The sequence below is a fragment of the Pterocles gutturalis genome, unplaced genomic scaffold, assembly GCF_000699245.1.
Source record: "Pterocles gutturalis isolate BGI_N339 unplaced genomic scaffold, ASM69924v1 scaffold18675, whole genome shotgun sequence".
Lineage (NCBI taxonomy): Eukaryota > Metazoa > Chordata > Aves > Pterocliformes > Pteroclidae > Pterocles > Pterocles gutturalis.
This window is the reverse complement of record NW_010143898.1, coordinates 1491-24684: the sequence shown is the minus strand read 5'-3', so window position 1 is coordinate 24684 and position 23194 is coordinate 1491. Positions and strand designations below refer to the sequence as shown.

The 23194-nt window shown below is 38.3% G+C and overlaps 1 protein-coding gene across 1 annotated transcript in view; it reads right to left on the bottom strand.

The window, feature by feature from the left end:
* TMEM163 (transmembrane protein 163) overlaps window positions 1-13953 on the bottom strand; it is a gene marked incomplete at its 5' end in the record, with an annotated part of 40692 nt that extends 26739 nt beyond the window's left edge. Inside the window, 2 exons of the mRNA XM_010084933.1 lie at window positions 12671-12762; window positions 13910-13953. Of these exons, the coding sequence (XP_010083235.1) occupies window positions 12671-12762; window positions 13910-13953 (136 nt within the window). The remainder of the gene's footprint in view (window positions 1-12670; window positions 12763-13909) is intronic.
* Window positions 13954-23194: the final 9241 nt, after the last annotated feature.

The following is a 23194-nucleotide window of genomic DNA, read 5'->3' as shown; positions in this document are numbered from 1 at the left end:
TCCTCTTCTTATCACAAAATTAATTTCCTAAGGAGAAAAAGTCCAACTGTTCAATTCATTTGCATCTAGCAGACACAGCAAAACAGCCTTCTAATTAATGGATTTATCCTTAATTCTGTCCTACCTTTGTTATTATTTGTTACGATTCCCTATAGCTAGTGATAAAATTCTGTAATATTTCCATCACATAACTAAAGACTGATCACCCCCAGATCTCTATGGTGATTAATCTTCAATGTAATAAAGCAATTTTACCTTTAGGATGGCTCTTGCCACACTGACTATTCTTTACATGAGTTGACCCATTCCAGCCAAAGGGACTGCTCTTCCTTGTAAGCAGCAGCCTGGAGACTGCAGATTTAGAATCTCAGCTACTTGTTTTGTACCATTTTGTAAAAAATAAACAGATAATAAAGTTACAAATACACACCCAATGATAATCTTTTGTGATATACTACCTCAAAAGAGATCTGGGGTAAGCTACACAAGGGTGACAGATAACAGAATTTTTTTCATATCAATTGACTGCTGTGAAATAGCCACTGCAAGAGGTTTCCCTTCTCAATTATCATCTTGCAAATAGAATACAGTGACACAGGACTGAGGAGGGTTCATAACGAAGCTCTTGGTAATTACTCCTCTCAACTCAATCTGCTCTCATATGCGGCGAAGGTGGTGCAACAGAATTAAGGATTCAGAACAAATTAGTGATGCATACAAATACAATCTGCAAAGACGTGTTAACTTGCTCCTAGCAGCTCACAGAGACAGTTGCTTTGGGGCAGCTGAGAGGGAAAGGAGTCTCACGTACTTGGTAGCACGTCAGCTACATCCTGGAACCCATTTTACCACCACACTTCAAGTTCATGAAAATAACCCCTGAAACGCGATGACACCATGTGGAATAAAACAAGATTGCCAGTAGCAGTCTAATTACTTTCCAGTTTTGTTAACACGATACACCTACAATGCAATATTAAAAACCTAACCTTCTTGTCAAATACTGCTCTATTCTCCCACCTTTGTTATTGACTGCTGTATCTTAGATTACTTGATCTTTTTTGATTACATGGGTTATTTGGGTTTTTACTACTTTTACCAGTGTAAAGAACCTCACAGAACCACAGAACAGCCCAGGTTGGAAGGGACCTCAAAAAAACATCTTTCATGGGAAAGGGAGCCTAGACGAGATTATCTAGCAGCCTGAACAATCCTATCTTGAAAACCTCCTCTAACATGGCCCTGGGGAGGTTGTTCCAGTGACTGATTGTTCTCACTGGAAAAAATTTATTTCTTGTAATAAAATTACTTACCTTATTCATTGAAAACATTGCTTACCTTACTCATGGAAAACATTTTAATAATTTCAGCAGCTACAGAGATAAATGTGACAAAGAGAACCGTGAGAAAAATCATTGTAAGCCACTAGCATTTGTATTAATATTCTTGAGGCAGAAACTATGTTCTCATATTGCAAAGCTGCCATCAAAACAAGCTTCTGTTCCTCATCCAATTCTCTGTCATCTACAACACCATAAAGATAATACTCCTAATTACTACATTATTACATACTGTTACCTTCCAAGAACTAGTTTAGTCTCATTTATTTTAATTCTGTATTTTCTTGGTTGTTAAGAGTCTTAGCATGATCTATTCTTAATAGATAAATAAGTTTTCCACTATGGGAATAGTGGAAGAGTTTGCCCAGAGAGGTGGTGGCGTCTCCATCCTTGGAGGTTTTCAAGACCTGACTGGATGAAGTTCTGAGCAATCTATTCTGATCTCACAGCTGACTCTGCTTTGAGCAGGAGCCTGGGCTAGAGACCTCCTGAGACACCTTCCAACCTGAATTATCCTATGATCCTATGAATTTTTATTCACAAAATCCTTATCTCTGCAGGCTCTGTCAAGATCTTTCAGCACTAATGGCTTCTAATAGCCCACAGAAAAGGAAACGTTAAAATCTCTACAGGCTCTTTTCACCACTGGAGTGAAGAGGTAGTGTTAAAACTATTACTTTGCAAGGATCTGTAACTTAGCATTAAAATGAGCTGCAGGCCAACGAGAGCAATATGAGCTCTAAACCCAGGAGTAATGTGAGCTTTTCCAGCAAAGCTGAGCAAATCAGTTTTATGATGGATACAGGATTTAATCTCTGAATAAACCCGCTAATGAAACCTCTAGAGTTTAAGAAAGAAAAAATGTAAATGATAAAAGCAATTAATTTAATAAAACTACAAATGTGCTAATTCCTGTTTCCCTATGATTTAAAAGGATTTTAGTGTGTGACAGAGTAAATGTCACATATGGAATCACTCAGGGGAAGTCATAAGGCACAACATGCCAGGCGATTGCCCAAGAGGGCAGCATTCTGGTTTGTCAGTATTTGGGGAGCTAAAGGAGGGCTGGGGATGCTGGAGATGTGGGCCTGTCTTTGCTCTTCTTTGCCTGATTTCAGCGGCAATCCACGTCCTTCTGGGACCCTCAGCTTTTCTTCTCCTCACAGCTACCTTTCCCTCCACAGCAGCCTCCTTTGCTATCTACACACCCTAATCTGCTGTCACACAGGTGAGGAACAGGAGGAACGGGGTAAGGACCATTCCTGCCACCAAGGAAGAGTATGTAAAGAAGCAGGAGAGAGGTCTAAGCAGCCATGCTGGGAATGTCTGCCTGCACAGCGATAGTCACCCTTCCCACACCCCAGACACAGCAGGAGCAGGTGATGGCCAGATCTCTACAGCTGGATACCACATCTCCATGGCAGGAAAGGGCCTGTCCAGTCTACTGCACACTGTGCCACAAGCACAGCTCCGCTGCCCATTATTTTAAAAAGAGGAATTAAAATTACAGTGCAGCTGTTCACTAACATTTGTTCCTTGCTACCCATTCTGCAATACTGCTGAGATAACTCTAGCCACATTTTTCATTAGGGTGACATGCGGAACTGTAGAGACTGTAAAATCTGCCTCTTAAATCCAGTAAAGACTTATTCTAAAAAGAACAATTATTAGCCACTGTGGCATATTACTGTAATACACCAGCAAAAGATGCAATGTCAGCCTCAATCCTGAGGTTCCTGCTTCTTTGCCATGCTCTGCTGACAATCTTTAAGGTTCTTTGTGTCCAGTTAGACAGTCATATTGCTTGTTCACGTTTGCAGTGTAGCTTATCTACTATTAGGTTTAGTTACCAAAGGGGGCTTGGACGCCAAACTGTACAGAAACACAGCTCTTCGGAGTATTTACACCTGCTTGTTGCTGGGTGAAGAAGGAACAGAGTCACTTTAAGATGCACTTTAAAAGGAATGAAGTGGGCTTACTGTTCATCACACGTGTTCCATAATCCACCTCCAACTGCCAGAATCCAGATCAGCACTGTTACAGCTACTCCTTTTTCTCACCATTAAAAAAAACACCCAAACCAACCAAAAAAGCCACTCCACAGATTACAAAACAAAGAGAATTCAAGTAATATTCCAAATAATCATTGAAAGCGAATTTCTCAATTATTACATTAAAAAACACACTGTGTTATCGCATGGTCTAACCTCTCCTTCCAGAACATACAGGGGAAATGCTGTTTATATCTTAGACTCAGATTAGCTATGCTAGATATCCACTTCATGTTGAAATTGTTATAGGCCTTCTAAAACTTTTATTATCCTCAGGAGTTCAACCAGTCACTGCAGAATAGGGTATTTACATCCTTTAAAATCATGCAGCTGAACTGGGGCAACAGTTCCATAAATAAATTGATTCTCCAGGTATTAAATATCTGCCAATAAAAGCTAATAGACACTTCGACAGCTCAGAGATTTTAAAAAACACTTACGACCTGTTTTCTAGTTCCTGGTCTGCACAGTTTGTACAATTGCACTTATGGTACATCTTGATTATAAGCATCCTCCCAGCTTGTGAAGAGCTGATCACTCCTCCTAGCCTTGTAGCAGGTGATCAGAGATTCTGTCATTCCCTTGAAGCTGGAAATTAAAGTCTTTAGAGAATCTCTGTAACACTCATTTTTATGGTGATTAACAAATTCCAGCACAAAACACCACCATATCCCTAGTTCAACATACATATCTGTGTGTGAATACTAGGCAACACACACAAATACTGCCTAATCAACTACCAGTGAAGTAAAAGGAAAGGCTTTCGTAAATTAAATAGATTTTGGATCTAGCTCCAGTAAAATCATTGCCAAGTCTACATATGCCACAATTTTAGAAACAGATTTTAGAATGTATAAATATATACATTTGCTATTTCATATTTAATATAAATTCTATGTGCGAGGATTTTGCGTGCGTGCGTGCACAAATGTATGCATACATGCATTTCTGCCTGGATAAGAGCAAAGTTTATGGTTGCTTCACTTTTGCCCAAAGATGGGATAACGAATTTATGGAGAAATGATGCTGTTTAATAAGTCAGCCTAAAGAAACACCTCCAAAACTTGTATCTAGCCCTATACCTGGATGTAGTACTTCAGCTAAATATTTCAGAAGAAAGAATTGTTTAGAAACCACATTTCTCCTCTTATAAAGCAGATATTCAAACACGGGTGAACACTTATTTTGCAAACTCTGTACTGTCCTCCATTGAATAGGACAGACATGCATGTGCCACATGAGGACCAACTCATCGTAGATGAGAACAGAAGGAGAGCTGCAGAGGTAGGTTCTTAGCCATTTGCAGTTTGTAGCTATCCCCATGCATTTGACATTTTTCCAGATCACTTTGTTATTCCATTCACCCATCACAAAAGAGTTTTTCCTCCAGCCACAGAGGTTTGCCCTGAACTGTGGGTAGGTGTGGATTTTGCCATCTGTGCTTCAAGACTCTTTCGTACGTATGGCATAGATAAAATTATCCACAGTTTTTTCAATGTGACTGATATGTTGGGTCTGAATTGAGAGGATTATTTTCATTCAACACTACCTAAATAGACAGTGCTCATTTAGTTGGGCTAACCAGTACGGCAGAGCCAATCCGCACATGAAAATTTAAATACAGCACTAATACTGAAAACTAGGGCTTTTTTAAGTCTGTGAACCAAGACAGAAAATACCCTGAAAGCACAGAGATCAGTATGCTCTCTTATATAAATCAGAGGAAAAGACACATATATTCAATATAACTTCCATAAGGCTCCCCATGATGAAAACCTGTGGTAAATATTCTCAAGTGGTGTCATCTGAACAGAAGCAAGGAAGAAAAAATGGTTACAATTACGCTGGAAGGAGAGGCTCACTCCATCTTAGGGTCTCACCTGTCAACACCTTTTCCCAGGAAGAAAGAAGTCTTTACACAAACTCACCAGCCACTAACTCCCCACATTTACCCAGCAGCCACACAGATACACCCACTTCTTTTACCACCAAATGCGGCTCTGCAGGAGGTGATGACAGTGATGGCCCTTTACCAATTCTGCACAGGGCAGTAAAGTAATAAAGGGCAGTTCCAATGATCATCCTCAAAGCAAGAATCACAGGCAGGATGAAAGCCTCTGGAGTGCTCTGGACTAGGCCATCAGGAACTGGACAAGAGACTACAGAGCAAAAGTAGATTTGTGGTTTGAAGAGATAATGTAGTGCAAAGCAGTAACTATATAGTTTCATAAAGCCATACAGCACTTTTCCCTAGCAACTGAAGGATACCATGTATATATCCGATTTTGCTTGTCTTCCAAAAATGAATTGCACCAGAAAGTAAAGAGGAGGAGAACAAGGTGTCAAAGGAATATATGTCCATAAGATACCCACGCTGACACAGGGAACACCACAGCAAAGGACAGGACAGTTCCTTCAGGTGTATTCCATTCAGAGTGGGTGTCTACTTACCATACACAGAGTTGTACAGATGATTTTATTATTGCTGCTTATTTATGTCTAAATTCGAAAGAGAAGGTAACTAAGCAACTGGTAAGGGTTTCTCATCACTTGACTAGGCTTCTCCAAAGGGCAGATGCCTAAGATGTAAGGTTACAAAAGAAAAACTGTTTAAAGCTATATCCTTCTGCTTGGTAAACATGCACCAACTTGTGGCAATATCTGAAACACTAATATGCCTCCTTGCTGCACTGCCCCATTTACCTGAAGAGGCTACTTACAATCAAAAACTGAACACAAGGCATATTCCATGAAAAGATCACTGACAGAGAATATATACCCAGGAGGCTATAAAGCACCCAAGGAAACGGATCAGTACACTGGCAATGTTGCAGTAACTGGGTATTATAAAAGCACTGTTGGTATAATTTATATGCTTCATAAAATGTTTTAAAATACTCTAATTCCCCTAAGTTTCACCCCTAGTGCATGAGGTCCTAGGAAAGGGTCGGAATATACATCCTTCCTCCATTCCTCCCTTCCGTCTTCTCTTCATTACATACCCCTATGTAATGGATAAGCCATATGTGTGGATATCCACATAGTGGATTCCTAGAGTTCTCTGACAACTGAAAACACCAATGAACCACCAGATGGTTCTTTCATCAGACAGAAAAAAGACACAGCAACGTTGAGCATTTATAAACTGAAGAGATATACATATTTGTGTATATATATATATACACACATACATAGAAATGAGATGTATGTCTTTATCATTGAGTATAAATAAACATAAGGGTAGGGTAGTGAAGGATGTGAGATTTTCCTAATTGTTGCATCCAGCATGCTCATTTGAGTCAGATTTCCTATCTACTCTGTCCCTGATGAGCAAACATCTTTCTTGGAGATTGCTTTTAGCTCAAACTAAGTTAGAAATTCTTGGATTAAGCTCTTACAGTTTTACTCTTCTGGATGTCAAAATAGATGAGAATAACAGTTCATTCTCCCCATAATTTAAGAACCTATTAAGAATCAAATCCCAAGGCAGGCATTTTTCACTTGGCCAATGGGTTCAGACCTCTGACAGTATCAAATCCAGCTGCCACAGCTGAGGTACGTATGGAGACAAAAGTTAAGTTACTGACAGATAGCAAAGTTTTTAGACAATGTCTAATTGCAAAGCTGCAAAGACTGCAAGACCTTCCCAATTCTTGATCTATTGTTTTTAAATGATGCGAAATAAATACATGAGCAGAGATAACTGAAGCCACCGACTCTTCCAGGTAAAGTATCATTTTACACACAGAGAACTCTCCAGAATCATACACTGCCCCACCAAGGATAGAAATCACTTTTTTCTCCTGTCAAAAAGCTTTCTCAGCAGCAGGTGGAAGTATGACAGATATCTGCACCTTTGCCTGCAACACTGTAGACTCTAGTTCTTGTTATTTTAATATTATTGCAATGGTTTGGGACAAAAGCTTCACCAAGATAAGAAAAAAAAACATATCTGCATTCATTATGTATTATGTCATGGCAACACAGAGCACCACGAGTTCATTAGAAATTATTTGTTCATGATACAATTTAATTTTCTTAATACAGTAATAAAAAGAAAGAATAGCTGGAGTCTGACATATGCAATCAAGAAAAAAAAAATAATAAAAAAACAAACACCAATCCCAAAACAGTGAAAGAAATGTGAATTTTCTGCTCTTGGCATAATCCAGAATGCTCATAATGAGTAAGGTTTCGTTTTTACTCTGGCACTGGTTTAAGAAAGATGTTGACAGACTGGTTCTTAGGAAACACAGAATTTGTGTTGGTACCATCAACAAAATAATATATAATAAACACCAGCTGCAACTGTCAAGAATCACTATGTTAAATATGTTGCACAGAGTTAGTTTTTACACCACTGAACATACAAGCTCAAACAAAACCCCTCAGCCAAAAAAAAAATCCTAGGAGCAACGGATCCTATGGGCATAAGCAGATACTCAGTCCTGCACTGCACTGTACAGAAAGACTGTAGCTCTGTAATGTAACAACAAGCATATTGCTTTATAGCGTAAGAAGTAGCACTACTCCATTTACTCCATTTGACCTGAGCAGGCTGCCAACTACCTCTACTAACTTACTTTGAGCAAAGTCCTTTCCTAAGCAGAGGGAATCAGTCAAGAGACATCTTCTTAGTTCACAGTTACAAGATTTTTCCAACCAACTACACATAAAAAGGTCCATATTTTACAGTTTTTTCACAAGACGGTGTGCCCGAAGCTTGTTATTCTGTTTTCTTGATCTTTCCTTTTTCAGTGGTATTTCTGACTTTCTCCTCCTCACACACAGATCCAGCATTCCAATCTAAGTCCTTCATTGCTGAATTTAATAGATCAAAAAGCTGCCCTTTGGCCATGTAGCTGGTTACTAGTTCAACCTCTCATGAGACATTTTTCCAGGTCCCTAATGCTTCAGTTTTCTATTAAGAAATTACTTCTACTGCTATTTACTGGGTTTATTTATGCACACGAAAAACCACTGTTACCACATTAATGTCAATAAATTTCTTCCCTCAACAGAATTTAGATTTGCTTCAGCAGTTCAAGAAGCTATTATGCTGCTAAATATTTACTAAAGGGCAGAATATTCAAGAGTATTCATACACTGGTTATGCGGAGCAGGAAGGGGGACCGTTTAGATTTCTTAGAGCATTTTGAATGGCTCAGTGATTGTTCCATGTTCAAATTACAAAACAGAATATTGGATTCCGACCTCTGACCTGGCAACCTGCTCTCATCAAGCCTCCCTTGAGCAGGGGGTTGGACTGATGACCTCCAGAAGTGCCTGCCAACCCCAGCCATTCTGCGGCACTGCGGTTCTGTCCCAAGCCTGCAGGCACAGCACAAAACTCTTACCATGAAGCAATAAGCTGTACTTGGCCTAAAGTGCACAGACATTGGCTCTACTGTATTTTTACAATCTCTGGTTTATCAGAGTATATTCCTTCCTCTCAGCTTCTCCTCCTATGAAGAAAAATAGGGAACTGCAAGAATTTTATTTTAGTTGTAAATTTTCATCTTTTGTTGAGATTCAAAATCAGGAACCTGATCTACATGGCAGGGGCGTTGGAACTCAACAATCTTTAAGGCTCCTTCCAACCCAAACCATTCTACAATTCTATGAAAATTATTTCTCTAGCTATTTCATCACTCTTTTCTTTCCTGGACTTCTTGATTATTGCTTTGTTGATGACTTGTTCAGCACCTCTAAGTCACCTGCATGTTAACTTGCAACCCAACAGATCATGATGAGCAAATCAAGCACTCATGAACTATATACTCTCTCTTTCCAGATATCTGTAGTCCTTCCCAATTCTTGCATTTCCCAAAGATATACGATTCTTTCAACCACTCTTCTAAAATACATGAAAATGTAGTAGCCTGGTTTTACCCTCTTTTATTTGACTGCCAAACCAGAAAGACAGTGAAGTGCAAAACTATCCAAAAAGTACCAGTAACAAACACATCTCGTATTCATCCCACTCCTACACACTCTATCATTAATGAGCCAGCTAGGCAGAATCAAGCAGTGTCTCATATGGCCTACAGTCTTACAGTGGTTTATACCTGATCTTGGTGAATATTCATTATATTTTCAAAGCCACTTGGTATGTTTAAAAATAAAGCATAAAAACTTCATCATAATTTAAGACATACCTTGAACATAACCAGATATATCTTTTCACAATGACTTAAGAAAAATTCTCATCAATAAAAGATGTGAAAATCCTGCTAGCTTTGGCTTCTCAGGCTATCAATATCAAAGAAATTTCAAGAAGGGAAGATTGCAGAGGTTAAGTTAAAATACATTTTGCAGTTACTAAATGGGATCCACCATGAGAATCAACAAAGATACACATTGTATTCAGTCACGTGTACACTGAAAAAATACTTTCTCATCTTGCCCCAGAAAATTAGAGAAATCAAATGATCTAGTAAAAATGAAACTCATTAAGCAGAGTTAAACTCAGCTGGACAAATTTTCATGATAGATTCATCCCTACAATTCCCCTGAAGTCAAATGGAAATGCAATGGTTCAGCTTAGCAGAAGTTGGCACAGTGAGCAGTTTTGCACTGTTCATTCTGAGTACCAGCCCATGAAATGTTGCATTTCTATCTTCCATATGGCTACATCTTCAGAAAGATTACGCACTTCTGTTACATCTTAGCATATTATTCCAAGTATTTAATTCATAGCACATCATGAGTCAGGCTGTATTCTCTGTGTCTTTTTCTGGGGTTTTGTTTTTCTTTCTATCTCTATGTTCTCTCTCAACGGTGTCCAACAGCTAGGACTGAATCTAACGTTGCCCTTCCAGAAGAGGCTTTCCACTGATTTCAACAGACTTTGGATCAATCTCTTGCTGTCAAGTTTATGAAACAGGGAGTTTTATAAATTTGCAATGCAGAATTAATTGGCAATTCTACTCGGCTTCTGTCAAGGAGCTCAGGTTATTTTCAGATATGTTAGGATACACAGACAGATGTAATATTTAAATCAATGAAAGACAGATGTACAAATAAAGAACTAAACTGAAGTCACTCTGGCACACCTTGCTCTGGTAAACAGTACTAATGCTTTTGCACAGGCTCCTGCACTAAGGCACACAGAAACAGGAACAATGCACAGCTTGACCTACGCACCTACGTGAATTTGCATCGAACTGTCCAGGAGTCTGACAGCAGACTTCCCCACTGAGGCACTGGCACACAGGAAAAAAGTACTGTGAAAGACCAGGTGTAGGCATAGGCACATATGATGCAAACATTATTTACAGGGTAAGAAAGCAGCCAGGAGGAGTCATGCAACATTTTCGTAGTGTAGAGGAAAAATAATTACATGCAGTCTTTCAAGCAAGAGATTGATTAAACACAACAGGAAATTAGAAATGTGCCTCCCTCAAAAATCTGACACAGTAAGAATTGCCTTAAGAGACACAACCATCTCTCCGCTTGTCACTACTATGATGATTCTCCTGTCAAATCTAGAAATGGAGAGATAACCAGACTGCCTATACAGTGATTCATATTCCCAGCATATGGTAACATTCTTTCACTCAGTGCTGATCTCATCTGTAACCTTAGCTGTATTCAACTAGAGGGCATGGTAAGTAATTCACTGACTTAATTTAGCCTTATGTAAAGCAGAGGGATTCTATGAAAGCAAATTAAAAACGAGCATAAAAAGCAGGAAAAGACATTTGCTACTTTGCTTGTTCACTTCGCTGGCTTAGCCACAGGGATATGTTTATTCTTCTTTTGTATTGGGATTTATTTTCTCTGTAAAGTACTTTACAAGGTTTACTTGAAAAAGCTCAGCAGAAGGAGATTTCAAAAATATGTTAATTGAATGTTGACAGGAATCTCTTTGGACGCCCACAAAAGCAAGATACTCAGGAAATGTCTGTTAAGACCTCCGAATTTGTGAAGGAATACTAATTTTAATCACATGTTTCTGGATTTATTTTTATGAATCAATGCCACATAAATCTTCTGTGGCCTTTTATTCCAAACTGTTATGTATGGAGCCCTGCCAGAAAGGAACTCACAATGCTGGCAAGCTCTTGCATGAGCCTGAGTTAATACATGTGAAAATACTGCTTACTCTTTTCTTAGGTTATAGGAAATAACTGTGAAGACAAGTGATAGTCCCCTCTGTGTGGGGATCATTTTTCAAATGATCCTACCAGCTAGGGAAAAGCTCAGTTTCATCAGGCTTCCCTTCTTTTCATTAGAGGTGTTTCAGAACAAAAACTACCTTATCCCCCTTTACTGTAAAATTCTCCATTCCAGTGGATAGTTGAATCATCTTCAGACAAGCCAGATGGGATACTGGTAGCAATGGCAGCACAGAGCAAAACCAAAGCAGATAAGTGTACTGCAACTCCCCACCTAGATGCATGCAAAATTTGAGTAGGAGGTTAAAGTCTTCTTTATGCACTAGCTGGAACAACTCTCGAGCCAGTCTCCACCTGATCTTCTCAGCTACCATATCCATTGCCAAAAGAAATGCTGCACAATACACAATGATGCAGAATACAATTTCCACCGTGATCAATACTGCACTGCAAATTAAAGACTTTTTCCATGGGATCTATATAGCAACCATTAAATGTGCTTACTTTGCAAGCATATAGTTTTTTCCATAAAGATGACATGCAAGTATTGATATACTCTTACTTACCAAAACAGCGATAGCTCCAGAATAAAATGGGTGTATTTCTCTCTTTGTACAGTAGTTATAACAAAGTGTATCACCCTACTATCATATCTCTAATATAGGCTTAACCTTATCAGATATTCTGTATTCTCCACTTCTAATAATATCACTAGCAGTTGAGTGATTCAGTTTCAAAGAGAAGGGGTTCACATTCCAATCTTGTTAAGGGAAGCACAAATATAATATAAGCATCACTTTTAAAAGCATACACTAGTAAGAATAATGGAGTAAGACGCGAATTAAAAGACTTACAAATCCATTATGGATTGCTAGTACAGCTCATTTGATACATATGCTGCACAGAAAAAAGAAAATAACAAAGCCCTTACAGTTACTATCTTGTCTAAAAAGAAAATGAAAATCACAATCACAGGGAGGTTTGCCTAAGGAAAGGCTGCATGTTTGGGACCAAACAATAAGTTGGCAGAATGAAAGAATACTTGCTGACATGACAAAATGGTTTTTTTTGTCAAAGCTCTGGAATCTGTAGCATCACAGCTTGACAGCAAAAGCTCTGCAGGCCTCTATCAAAGCCAAAAGTAATTAAGTGTACTTACATGTACTCCCTGTGTGCAGAATGCACTGCAGCTGCGTTGCTGTAGCGCCACAAAACTATCGCTGATGACAAAACATCCAGGGTAGCATCAAACTGAAAGAGACACAGAGTCAATTGTTTTGTGGGCCATTAAATGTGTCCTGTACTAACAGTAATGCATTTACTATCCTGCTGCACAGGCACAAAGCAGCTTCAAATAAATCATTTTAATGAAAGCAGGATCTACATTTATTAAATTGATCTTCACATTTTTGCCATGTATTATTTCACAATGACACAATTCAGAGCTCAGTAAGTCAATCAAAGGACTGAAAGTTTTTATTTGTAATGCATAACCTGTGGAGAACTTTAAAAAACCAAACCAAGCACACCATCAGCCACTGTGGTACCACAAGAGTTAAAATACTAATATTATTCTTATGCAAAGACTCTGAAAAAAAAAATGTGTTTGAAAATGCTTGTCAAGCATTCTCTTTTTCCTGCAAATTCACTAATTTTCTGCTATAGAAAATTTTCTTTCAAAGCAAGGAAATAACAACTTTTTTTCAAAATCCCATTGTATCCAGATTTCATATTATTGTGTATTATAAGAAAATCTGCCATGTTTGTATTTCAAGTAAATGAAGACATGATGTCAGGTAACTCTGAAAGCTAGGCTTGTCCCACTGTAAGAACCTTCATCCTCAATTCAAACTTTCTGCAGTCAATCTAACCTTCAAATTTGAAAGCAAAGGCCAAATTGTTTGAAATTAGTCATTTTGCTCGTCATTAAGAATTTTTTGCTCTGCTGCTAGTCAGGAAAGTCACAGCAACTATTAGAGATGAAAGCTGCCATCACAAAGTCAATAGGAGTTTTACCATAGACTTTAATATGAAAACAGTCATGCAAAAAGTTCAGAAGCAAACTTCAGGATTTGGCTCAAGTTCAACAAGAGAACTGATTAAGCTGAGAGATTTTGTAAAAGAACACTGTATCTGGTGGGTGATGTCTAACAAAGATGAGATATAACCATTGATATTAACAACAGTATACAACCTAGTAATTAGAAACTGAAAAAGCAGAATGAATTTATCTTTACTATACTATCCAAGGCGTGACTTCAACAACATTTTTTCAAATCCATCATTGACTTTGTACCCCTTGCCATGAACTTACAGTAAGAAAAAATACAGTATTTCATGTTCAGAAAAAGCCCATGAAAAAAATGGTAGAGAATATTTAAATTGGATCTCTACTTACAGCAAATCCAAACGATGATGCACTGTACCTCATTACGGAGACAGCTGAAGGAAAGAAAACATTATTTAGAATCACTTTAAATCTTTCTTGTATCCTTTCTTCTCTTGTCCAAGAGCTACAAAACTAGTTTCAACACATGGGCTTAATTGGCTTAGCTTCATCCAGTTCCCACTAGAATGACCTGATTGACACCTAAAAAAAGCTCTACAAGAAAGGGCTTATGCTCCAGCAAATGGTTGGGTCACTCGAGAGATGTTTTTCTTTCTTCCAAAACCATTACGGGGCAGACATTAACATAATTCAAAAACAATCTGTTTATGAAACGTGATGCATTTCAAATGCAGTTTTGAGTAAAAATACATTGAAACCACAATTTTAAACTCTCAGAAAACTTAACGTGTCTCAGAGCACTTCTTGCTCCAGCAAGACCCAAAACTCCACCTAAACTGGCTGACACAAAACTATGCAGGCACATCCAGACTTCTTGACCATCATCTTTTCACCAAAAAGCCCAAGGGTAATTCACACAGCCTGAAGAAATGCTTCAAATTCCATCAGATCAGTGATTTCCAACAGAGAAAGCATTAGCAGGAAAAATTTTGACCAGCTCTGATTTTGACTGCATACTGCCTCTAAAAAATAAAATGAGACTTTAAAAATGGGCTAACAACTAGAAAAAATATTTATAGTTTATAAATATTTTTATAATTTTACTCCATGCATCCTTATTCTATCATATCACAGTTCCCAATTCTAGGAGCACTGTGCAAGGAAAAACACCTTTCAACACCCCAGAGGAAGACCAGGGAAGAAGCAGGCAGAAAAGGCCATCAGAAGAGAACGTCACTTGGAGCTGGGCCTTCATCAAACTGCAGCTCTCACAGACTATGGCTATGTCAAGCTCTTGAGCACTGAGCAGCTCAAGACTTCTTGCAGTGTTTTGTAAACTGTTGAATGAGAACAGGACTAATTGAACCTATGCTCTCTGATAAAATGCACAGTGCTCTAGTTCTGATATTAAGAGGGCTTGGAATAAAGCCTAAAAGAATTAATTTTACTGCTGTTTCATGAACAGATATCATATAAATAACTATGAAAAATACATTTTTGTAAAACAAAAATACTTGAACTAAAAAAACCCAGACTCATCAATGTCTTTGTCAATCTTAGACTGACAAATGCAATATCTAATTTTCAGTATTACAGTATTTATTAGAACAGCTTGGCAGAACAGAGCTGCTATGGTTTGACTGTTCTTTACAGTAACAGCGAGATGCAGTTCTAGACTCATCAATGTCTTTGTCAATCTTAGACTGACAAATGCAATATCTAATTTTCAGTATTACAGTATTTATTAGAACAGCTTGGCAGAACAGATCTGCTATGGTTTGACTGTTCCTTTGCAGTAACAGCGAGCTGCAGTTCTATGGCACTTATCTGGATAAACAGAAACTAAAATCTAGGAAAAAATAACCCTTTTCTTACTGATCTGAGACTCAGCTGTGGCCACAAGCATGACAGATATCACAAACGTTTGGACTCTATCATTACAGCTGGCCAAAACACAAAGAAAAGTCACAGCATGACAGATATCACAAACGTTTGGACTTTATCATTATAGCTGGCCAAAACACAAAGAAAAGTCATCAAGTTCATTTCCAGGTTCCCATTTTCTCAAAGTTAAAGAGTACTGAAATACTTAGTATGGATTTAGATCTCCCTCTCATTGTTAAATCATTATTTCCCACACTTCATCTCCTAGGTGAAAAAAGGGCTATATTTCTTGGTCAGACTTGCCAGGCAAGAGCAACACTCAATAAGTTGGCACTAGCTTGCAGTGATACAGCTGCAAATTTGAACACTTCACTGCATGATAATATATTGCCTATCAATTTGTCATTGTATGCCTCCTCACGAGCACACAGTTTCAAAAACTGCAGAAGTTGCATCAAAAAAAAAAAAAAAAAAGGAATTCACAGGTACACACAAGCTTGCAATGTTCTTGTTGTTACTGCTTTCATATGATGCAGTTCAAAGCCACACTTTTACTCCTACTTCTATTTCTAGCAGGCCTCTGTGGTGGAATTAGAGCCTCAGCTTTTACCCCATTCAATTCAAGACTTCAATGAAATTAACTCTATGGTTCCCTTAAAAATGAATACATAATTTCTACGGGTGATGGAAGTGCATACAGACAGACACACCTTAAGAATGCTTTAGAGGACATATTCGGTGTATTTAAAGCATAAGTCTTCAGCATGAGAACTGCCTTTATTTTTATGTGTTCTATCACTGTGAATATCCGCAGCAGTGACACACAATCTGTTTGGCCTGAGCTATCTAAAACAGCAATTAAAAACAAGTATTAATGAACAGTGTCACAAGTCTGCTTAAACATTTTTGCTAGCTAGCGAATATGACTGGTACCCTACAATACTAACTTGCAGTGGTAAAAGGCCATAATAAAAGTAGTAATGACCATTTAAGCACTGGAAAGTTATATTTTTATATTATTTATTTACATACAAGTTTTCTAATGGGAATAACAACCTACTTGTCTTTCTTTCAGAGTCAAATAACAATGTTAAAGCATCTTCAGCCCTGACTTAAGCATGTTAATACTTCTAGCTGACAAGTACAATCATAAAGCTCACCAGTAAATTACCCCAGCTTAAATGCAATGTTTGTCCACGAGTCCAGGCTCTATGGCAGAGAAAGTAACTGTAATATTGGCATACAGGGTATCAACCAATACAGATTGCTGCAGACTGACCACATCCTCTAAAGACAACGATTGGCTCCCATTCGAGGCACTGAAGCTGAAAGGTCTATTAGGGGGGTACTTCTTAGGATCCAAGCACTTGAGATCCCTGCACAAAGGAATAACTAGTGGTCTTTATGCCTCCAGTATCGTTGCCATGCTCCAAAAGCAATGTATGGCACTGCAGGAATGAAACATAGAGCTGTTGCTGAACCATCACCTTCCTTCTTCTTGACATACATTTTTTATTATTCCCAGAAGAGACTCTGATGTAAAAAAGAAAAAGAAAAAAAAAAAACACAAACCAGATTCCTCATCTCCACATTGAATCAGTAAAATGGTGGGAAACAAGCAATGAGGAAAGAGCAGAGCAGGCAGCTTAGAAATCCTGTGGAGCCACTGGATACATTTAGCAGCTACACTGCCATGACAGTGGGAGCCTGCTTTAGCTATTTCATTGGCTAAATTGGACAGCATTTTATTACCTCTACAACAAACCAGATAATCCTAATGTATTCTCCTGACATTTGTAAACGGAACTTGCAAGCAGTCAGAAACTAAAAATAGAGCCAGCACAGTAAGCCACAAATCTACCACTGCCTCCACCTGCACACCGACATCAATTTGTGAAGTCTGCCAACCAATAGGTCAGATTTTGCTGTAATTCCTTCACGCCCTCCAAAGTGATTCCAATTACAGAAAAATATCCCATTTCCCACACATTCTACCCTCAACAAAATAAGGGTTTTATTCATTCCCATGTGCCCAATCCTATAAAATCATTCCAATCTAACTCTTCAGTCATCTAGTCTCCCACCAGCCTTTGCCAGGTTTAACCCATCTAAAATGTGTTCTTGGAGAGCCAGGACCCTGCAGTGACCCTGGGCCTCTCACTTCCTTCTCTGTGCTGGGGGAGCACCGTGGTACCTTTTTGCACAAACAGACGAGGCAGGAAATAGGAATTAACTCTGCCTTCAGTTTTCCCAAACAGAAATCTTTGGGATGAGTCTGGCTGCAAATGAGAGATGGTACATACAAATAGCTCCTCTATCTGTCCTAAAATCTCCTCTAAAACTATTTTTAGGAAGCTCCTTTTGATGGGACAATCACTCCATGATGTTCATTTTCAATTTAACCTTTTTGAAAGACACACCTGGATGTCAGCACATAAGATATCAAGGCTTCAAAGCACATGACCTGCACTTAGCAGAAATCACATAGGCAATTTTAACATCACTGAAAGTGTTGGATTTGTTTCTATGTATATTGCCATGCATATCTTGCGGGTTGTACAGTGTCACGAGCAATAAGAACTGGAAGTCGTACTGAATCAGAAGTGAAACTGAAATACAGTCTGTTTTCATTGCCCAGTGTTGGTAAAACATCAAAAATTAATGTTATAATAAATATTTCAAAATAAATCCATTCGAAGCACAGAACACCAAATGAGTAATACTTTTTAAAAAGCCACAAAAAAACCCCCTCACGACTCAAGGCAAAGAACAGACATGACTCTGATCCTGTTAATACTTGTAATGAACTGTACTGACCAGGACCAACAGGTACACATGCATTTCCCCAGGCACCTTCACCCAACACAGAAATTTTTTTGTAGAGTAAAATTCAAGAATTTTTATGTGCATGCCCAAATTTCTGCAATCAGCACAGTAGCTACAAATGGCTGCTAAACATCCAACATCCCACACGCGAGCCTGCCAGAAATTTAATCTACATAGGCAGATCCAGTGGTATCCATCAGTGTCATGTTCCTACACTCATATATTTCTATTCCAAAGTAACTGGCAAAACTGTACCAACCGAATCTATACAAAACCTTCAGCTCATTTTCCCAGTTTATAATAGCATCGACATGGTAAAGACCCTTATTTCTGGGCAATACCATTACAACCTCATGTATGTAGCCACTAAGTGGAAGTTTACTGTATATTAAACCTGGGTCTTGATCTCATTAGAATTTATGACCGATTTGTAAACATGTCCCTAAGAGGGTTTATTTTTCCACCTGTCTGAATGCTGTCATAGTGACTCTGTGCAGAATGAACTGCAGCAGAGTTCTAGGAGACTTCTGTCCTTGGGGACGACTCAGCTGTGGGATGTACAGTGGGGCTCAGTGATAGGGCTCTAAAGGAGCTGCCTGTCCTCAGCTCTGCCACTGCCTGAGCATACCAGTAATATAAAAAAAAGTCAAGTGAACACTGAATGATAGAGACACACACACCCACCCCCGCCTCAAGGGTAAATCTCTTCCTGATTTCAGAAAAAATAATGCCTGGGCTCTCTTTTAACAGCTGCTGAAATATCTTCTACATAGCACAAGCCTTCACTGCCATCCTTCAGTGAGTACACCACTAAAAAGCAGTCAGCCAAATGCACCAAAGCACTCAATTTCATATATCGCTCTTTCCAGCATAGCTAGAGAGGAACATGAGGAATCACTTGTTTAGGAAAAACTTTTTGGAAAACCATAAAGCAGGCAACTCCAATAAGGCAGAGTTAACATCAGTTTCCAGGGTTGCTCAAAAGTCCGTGCAGGGGTAATATTACAGTATGTGCAAGCACTGTGCACTGCAGTGCTGGTTCTGGGAGAAAGCGCAAGCCCTCCTGTCCAGCATCCCACTGCTTCACATACTGCTGTGTTTCCTTTCTCAGGTGCCAACCTTCTGTTTTCAAACAAGATCATCCCAAGAAAAGAACAGAAACAAATCAGAGACATGCAGGAGTAGTATTTTTGTTTAGTTTTGGCTTTCCAGGGGGCAGGAACCAAAAGAGGGCCCATATGTTACAGCTCCAGTTGAGCTTTGTGTGATACTAAATGCATACATTTGCACTTAAGAATAGGAATAATAAAACTTCAATGTCTATAAGAAACATACTAGTTTTCCTTCCAGGTACATGGTGCAAACTCTGCAATTGAATGCACAGGTGCATAGTTTTATCTGTTATATTTCAAATGGGGTCACCTGAATCACCCAAAATAACTCAGTGCAATGACATTAAAGCACATTCTCTTTTAATGAGACTATGTATTATTGATGCCCCAACTCCAAATTTAACAACAGAAATGGTCTAGAATGTTACAAATGCCCACAACTGTACATTTACTAGGGAAGATTTTACAGCTTATACCTACAATCCATTGGCTTTGTAATTTCGAGCCTGAAACTAGCTTCCAAAACCTGAGGAAGCAGTTTGACCCTGGACAGGGAACGAGTGTTACCTTCTCTGAAAAAGCCACAAATGACTAGAAATGTTGAGTGATATCAGACACACTCAACAGCTGTTTCTAAAGCCCTGTGGCCAAGATTTGTAACTCGCTGTATCCAAATGAAGGTTATTCCAGATTTAATGACCTAGGAGACGCTCCAAAGTCAACATTTCTCCCATTTTCTGGGTTTTACTGACTGGAGGCAAAGCCAGCAGAGACGTATTCAGGTCCCATATATCATAAAGAATTTATTACTGGGAGTTTGGCCAGTCGATTAAAAGCAGGTTTTCCCTAAGTTAAGAGAATAAGCCAGAAGACTGAGGTGAAGGTTTGTAAATGCTTATCTGGCTTAACTGAGTTTCTGGAAACTTCATAGAGATCCAGTGAACTCATTTTATACATGTATCCTCAATCCTGTAAGAGCTTGGACAGAGGCTAAACATTTTTACCAGTCACTGAAGGTTCTGAATTGTTAATAAAAGAGCTGAAATACTGCCATTATTCCCAGGGTCTGGTAAGTTCCTGTCCTGTGGTCACATTAGAAAGATGGAGAGATTCTTTCAAAAAGATAACTAAGGAATGATATAGTACGCAAGCTACAGTTCAGATGTAGTAACATAGAATTTACATGCAAGGATTCAAGCTAACTGCAGCACAACCAACAATAAATAGATGAATATTGTTGTTTGTGCTATGTATTGTGCTATGTATTGGTGTCTATCTGAAAAAAAATATTGTCAATTAGCTTTTATTTAAAACGTAAGCACATTTAGAAGAACATAACCAGTGAGAAAGGCATCCTCCTACCCTGGACAAGGTTATTTGTCTCCGTTACTGTAAAGAAGCCTACTGGTTCAATGGTAAAAAGATGCTTAACTTGAAGTTTGACAAATTTTGACTACATTAAATATATCAGACAACTCCAACTGCCAAACCTCTAGGTTCAGAATCTTTTTTTAAATTTATTTATCTATTTTTTTACGCTACTATTTCAAACTTGACTTGATTGTGAACTGTATTTTCAACAATTGTGGTAAATCAGCCATCAAGAGCATTTTAAAAAAAATCATTAATACTGCTGTTAAAAAACCTAGCTAGTCCAGTTTGAAAGTACTTCTAAGAAACATAAATAATTGTCCAACATTCCTCACATGAGCGGACAAACAACAAAGCTTTAAATACCTGGGATCATACTACAGTATAACCTCTGTGCCATATAAATTGGCTGACTGCAGTGCAACACAGAGGATTTAGATCAAGAGAGGATTTAGTTAGCTTTGCCACATATCATATTTATTCCAGAAGCATTCCAACTATCCTGTACCTTAGACATAGTTCTTAAATAAGATAAGAAAAAGAATCCATCTGTGAGTTAAGTCTACAAGTTGAATCCTTCCTGGTGTTCTTTGAATTTAGAGAAAAGAAACACATTTTAGCCATGGTAAGCATTTGAAACCAGTCCACAAAAGCACTGGCTGAATTCTCACTCTCCCATATTAACTGTAAGGACCCTTTCTTTGTATCTGCTCTCCACAATACAACACAGGTGAATTTTCCAGTTATAAACAAATACAGACTTGACAGTTAACAATATTTTCACTGGAATTCCATGGGAATTTCAATATACAAATTTTTGATCAAAGACCTTTTTCCCTAGAATTTCAGTAGAATTTTAAGCAGCTCAATGGACACAGTAATTAATTGCAAAATTTTGTGCTTACCACATAAATTTTTCCAAATAAAATAGAATTTTTTATTTCATGGTTTTTAACTTTTTAATTCTGTATGTGTATGGAGAGAGTTGTAATTTTTGAGGTCATTATAGACATACCTACATTTACAATTACCTCAAAAATTAAATCAAACCAAACAACTACAGTTCACAGATAAGGAAACAGAACTGGATCAGGGATCTTAGGAGATATTTGAAGGTCAGGGATCCAGAATAAGTCTAATAGCCAGAACAGCCAGGTTCTGGGGAGAGAGTATAATTGTTTGAGAAGGCTGCTAGGTCCAGGTGGTTGGCACAGTCTCACACACCATACTGTCTTGCTAAGCAACTTTTCACAAAATCTTAAACATTACTTTTTTTTAGGGTTCTTATCCATAAAATGGCAAGAAAGTACTTCTTCAGTTCAGGATGTTATACAGAGGAAAAACCATTTTACCATATGGAAGCATCTAGTCATTCTCCAAAGAGTGACAGCAGGCACCATGAATATCTTATCTGTTTGAATAAACTGTTCAGTATTATGATCTGCCTTTTATGATATTTCACATTCTCAAAGCACTGGCTTAACTTTTAGAAATACAGACTTCAGATACTGAAAATGGTAACATGGTGACCAAAATGGTCATGGTCTGCATGATCTTTATGGCACTTCCATTGCTTAACAGCTGTAACATATTCTATTTTTATACTAGAAGTATTTCAACAGACTTCTGAAAATCAAAGCAGACTTCCTTTTATACAGAAATACAGCAGTACTTCAGAAGTGTATCAAGTGCTGAATAAAGATTCACATTGAAAATAATTTTGTTTTGCCCTTTAACTTGCATTAGTTTTAAATTATAATTATTGAAACTGATGTGATTAGCACACCCTCACCAATGGGTTACTACAAGCTCGTTTCTGTCCTGATGAAATCTCTAGAACATAAATGAAGTGAGACCCATGAATGCGAAGGTGACTATTTTAAGCACCCTTCATTTTAGACACCTTTGAAAGGCTCTGAATTTGGAACACGCAAAATTGTGAGCTGGACACCCAATAATGAAGACATTCAAAATAATTACGAGAAAGAGCTATTAAAAACTACCTTCAAACTCAGGTAAATGAGAACATAAAGACAGGCTGATACTTTAAAAAAAAATTTCTAGCATAATGATTTATCTGTCTTCTATTTTTTTTGCAAAAATCACACAAATGCAAGAAGAAATCTGTCAGAAGGAGTGAAGGTAAAATATGATATTTGCTTAGCACTTTCCTTGGTATTTTTGTCTGGTTCCTCCCTCAACTAACAGGTGGTTAAATCCTGCAACTCTGTTCTTGAGAACGATAAACAGAATTAGAATAAATGCTCTGCGCATACACATTTGTGATTCAGAAATCTAAGGCTGCTGCCCTGGCTGGAGTCCATCCGTGAAGGACCCTGGTTCAGTGGGTCCGGGGACAAGGAATGGCCACTCTAACCTGGAAACTGGAGGGCACAGAGCTTGATCCGATGCCCCACGCAGTGGTACAGCAGGCTGCTTCTCTGCACCTAACTCTTCTTCTCTATACATGGATCGGTGCCTT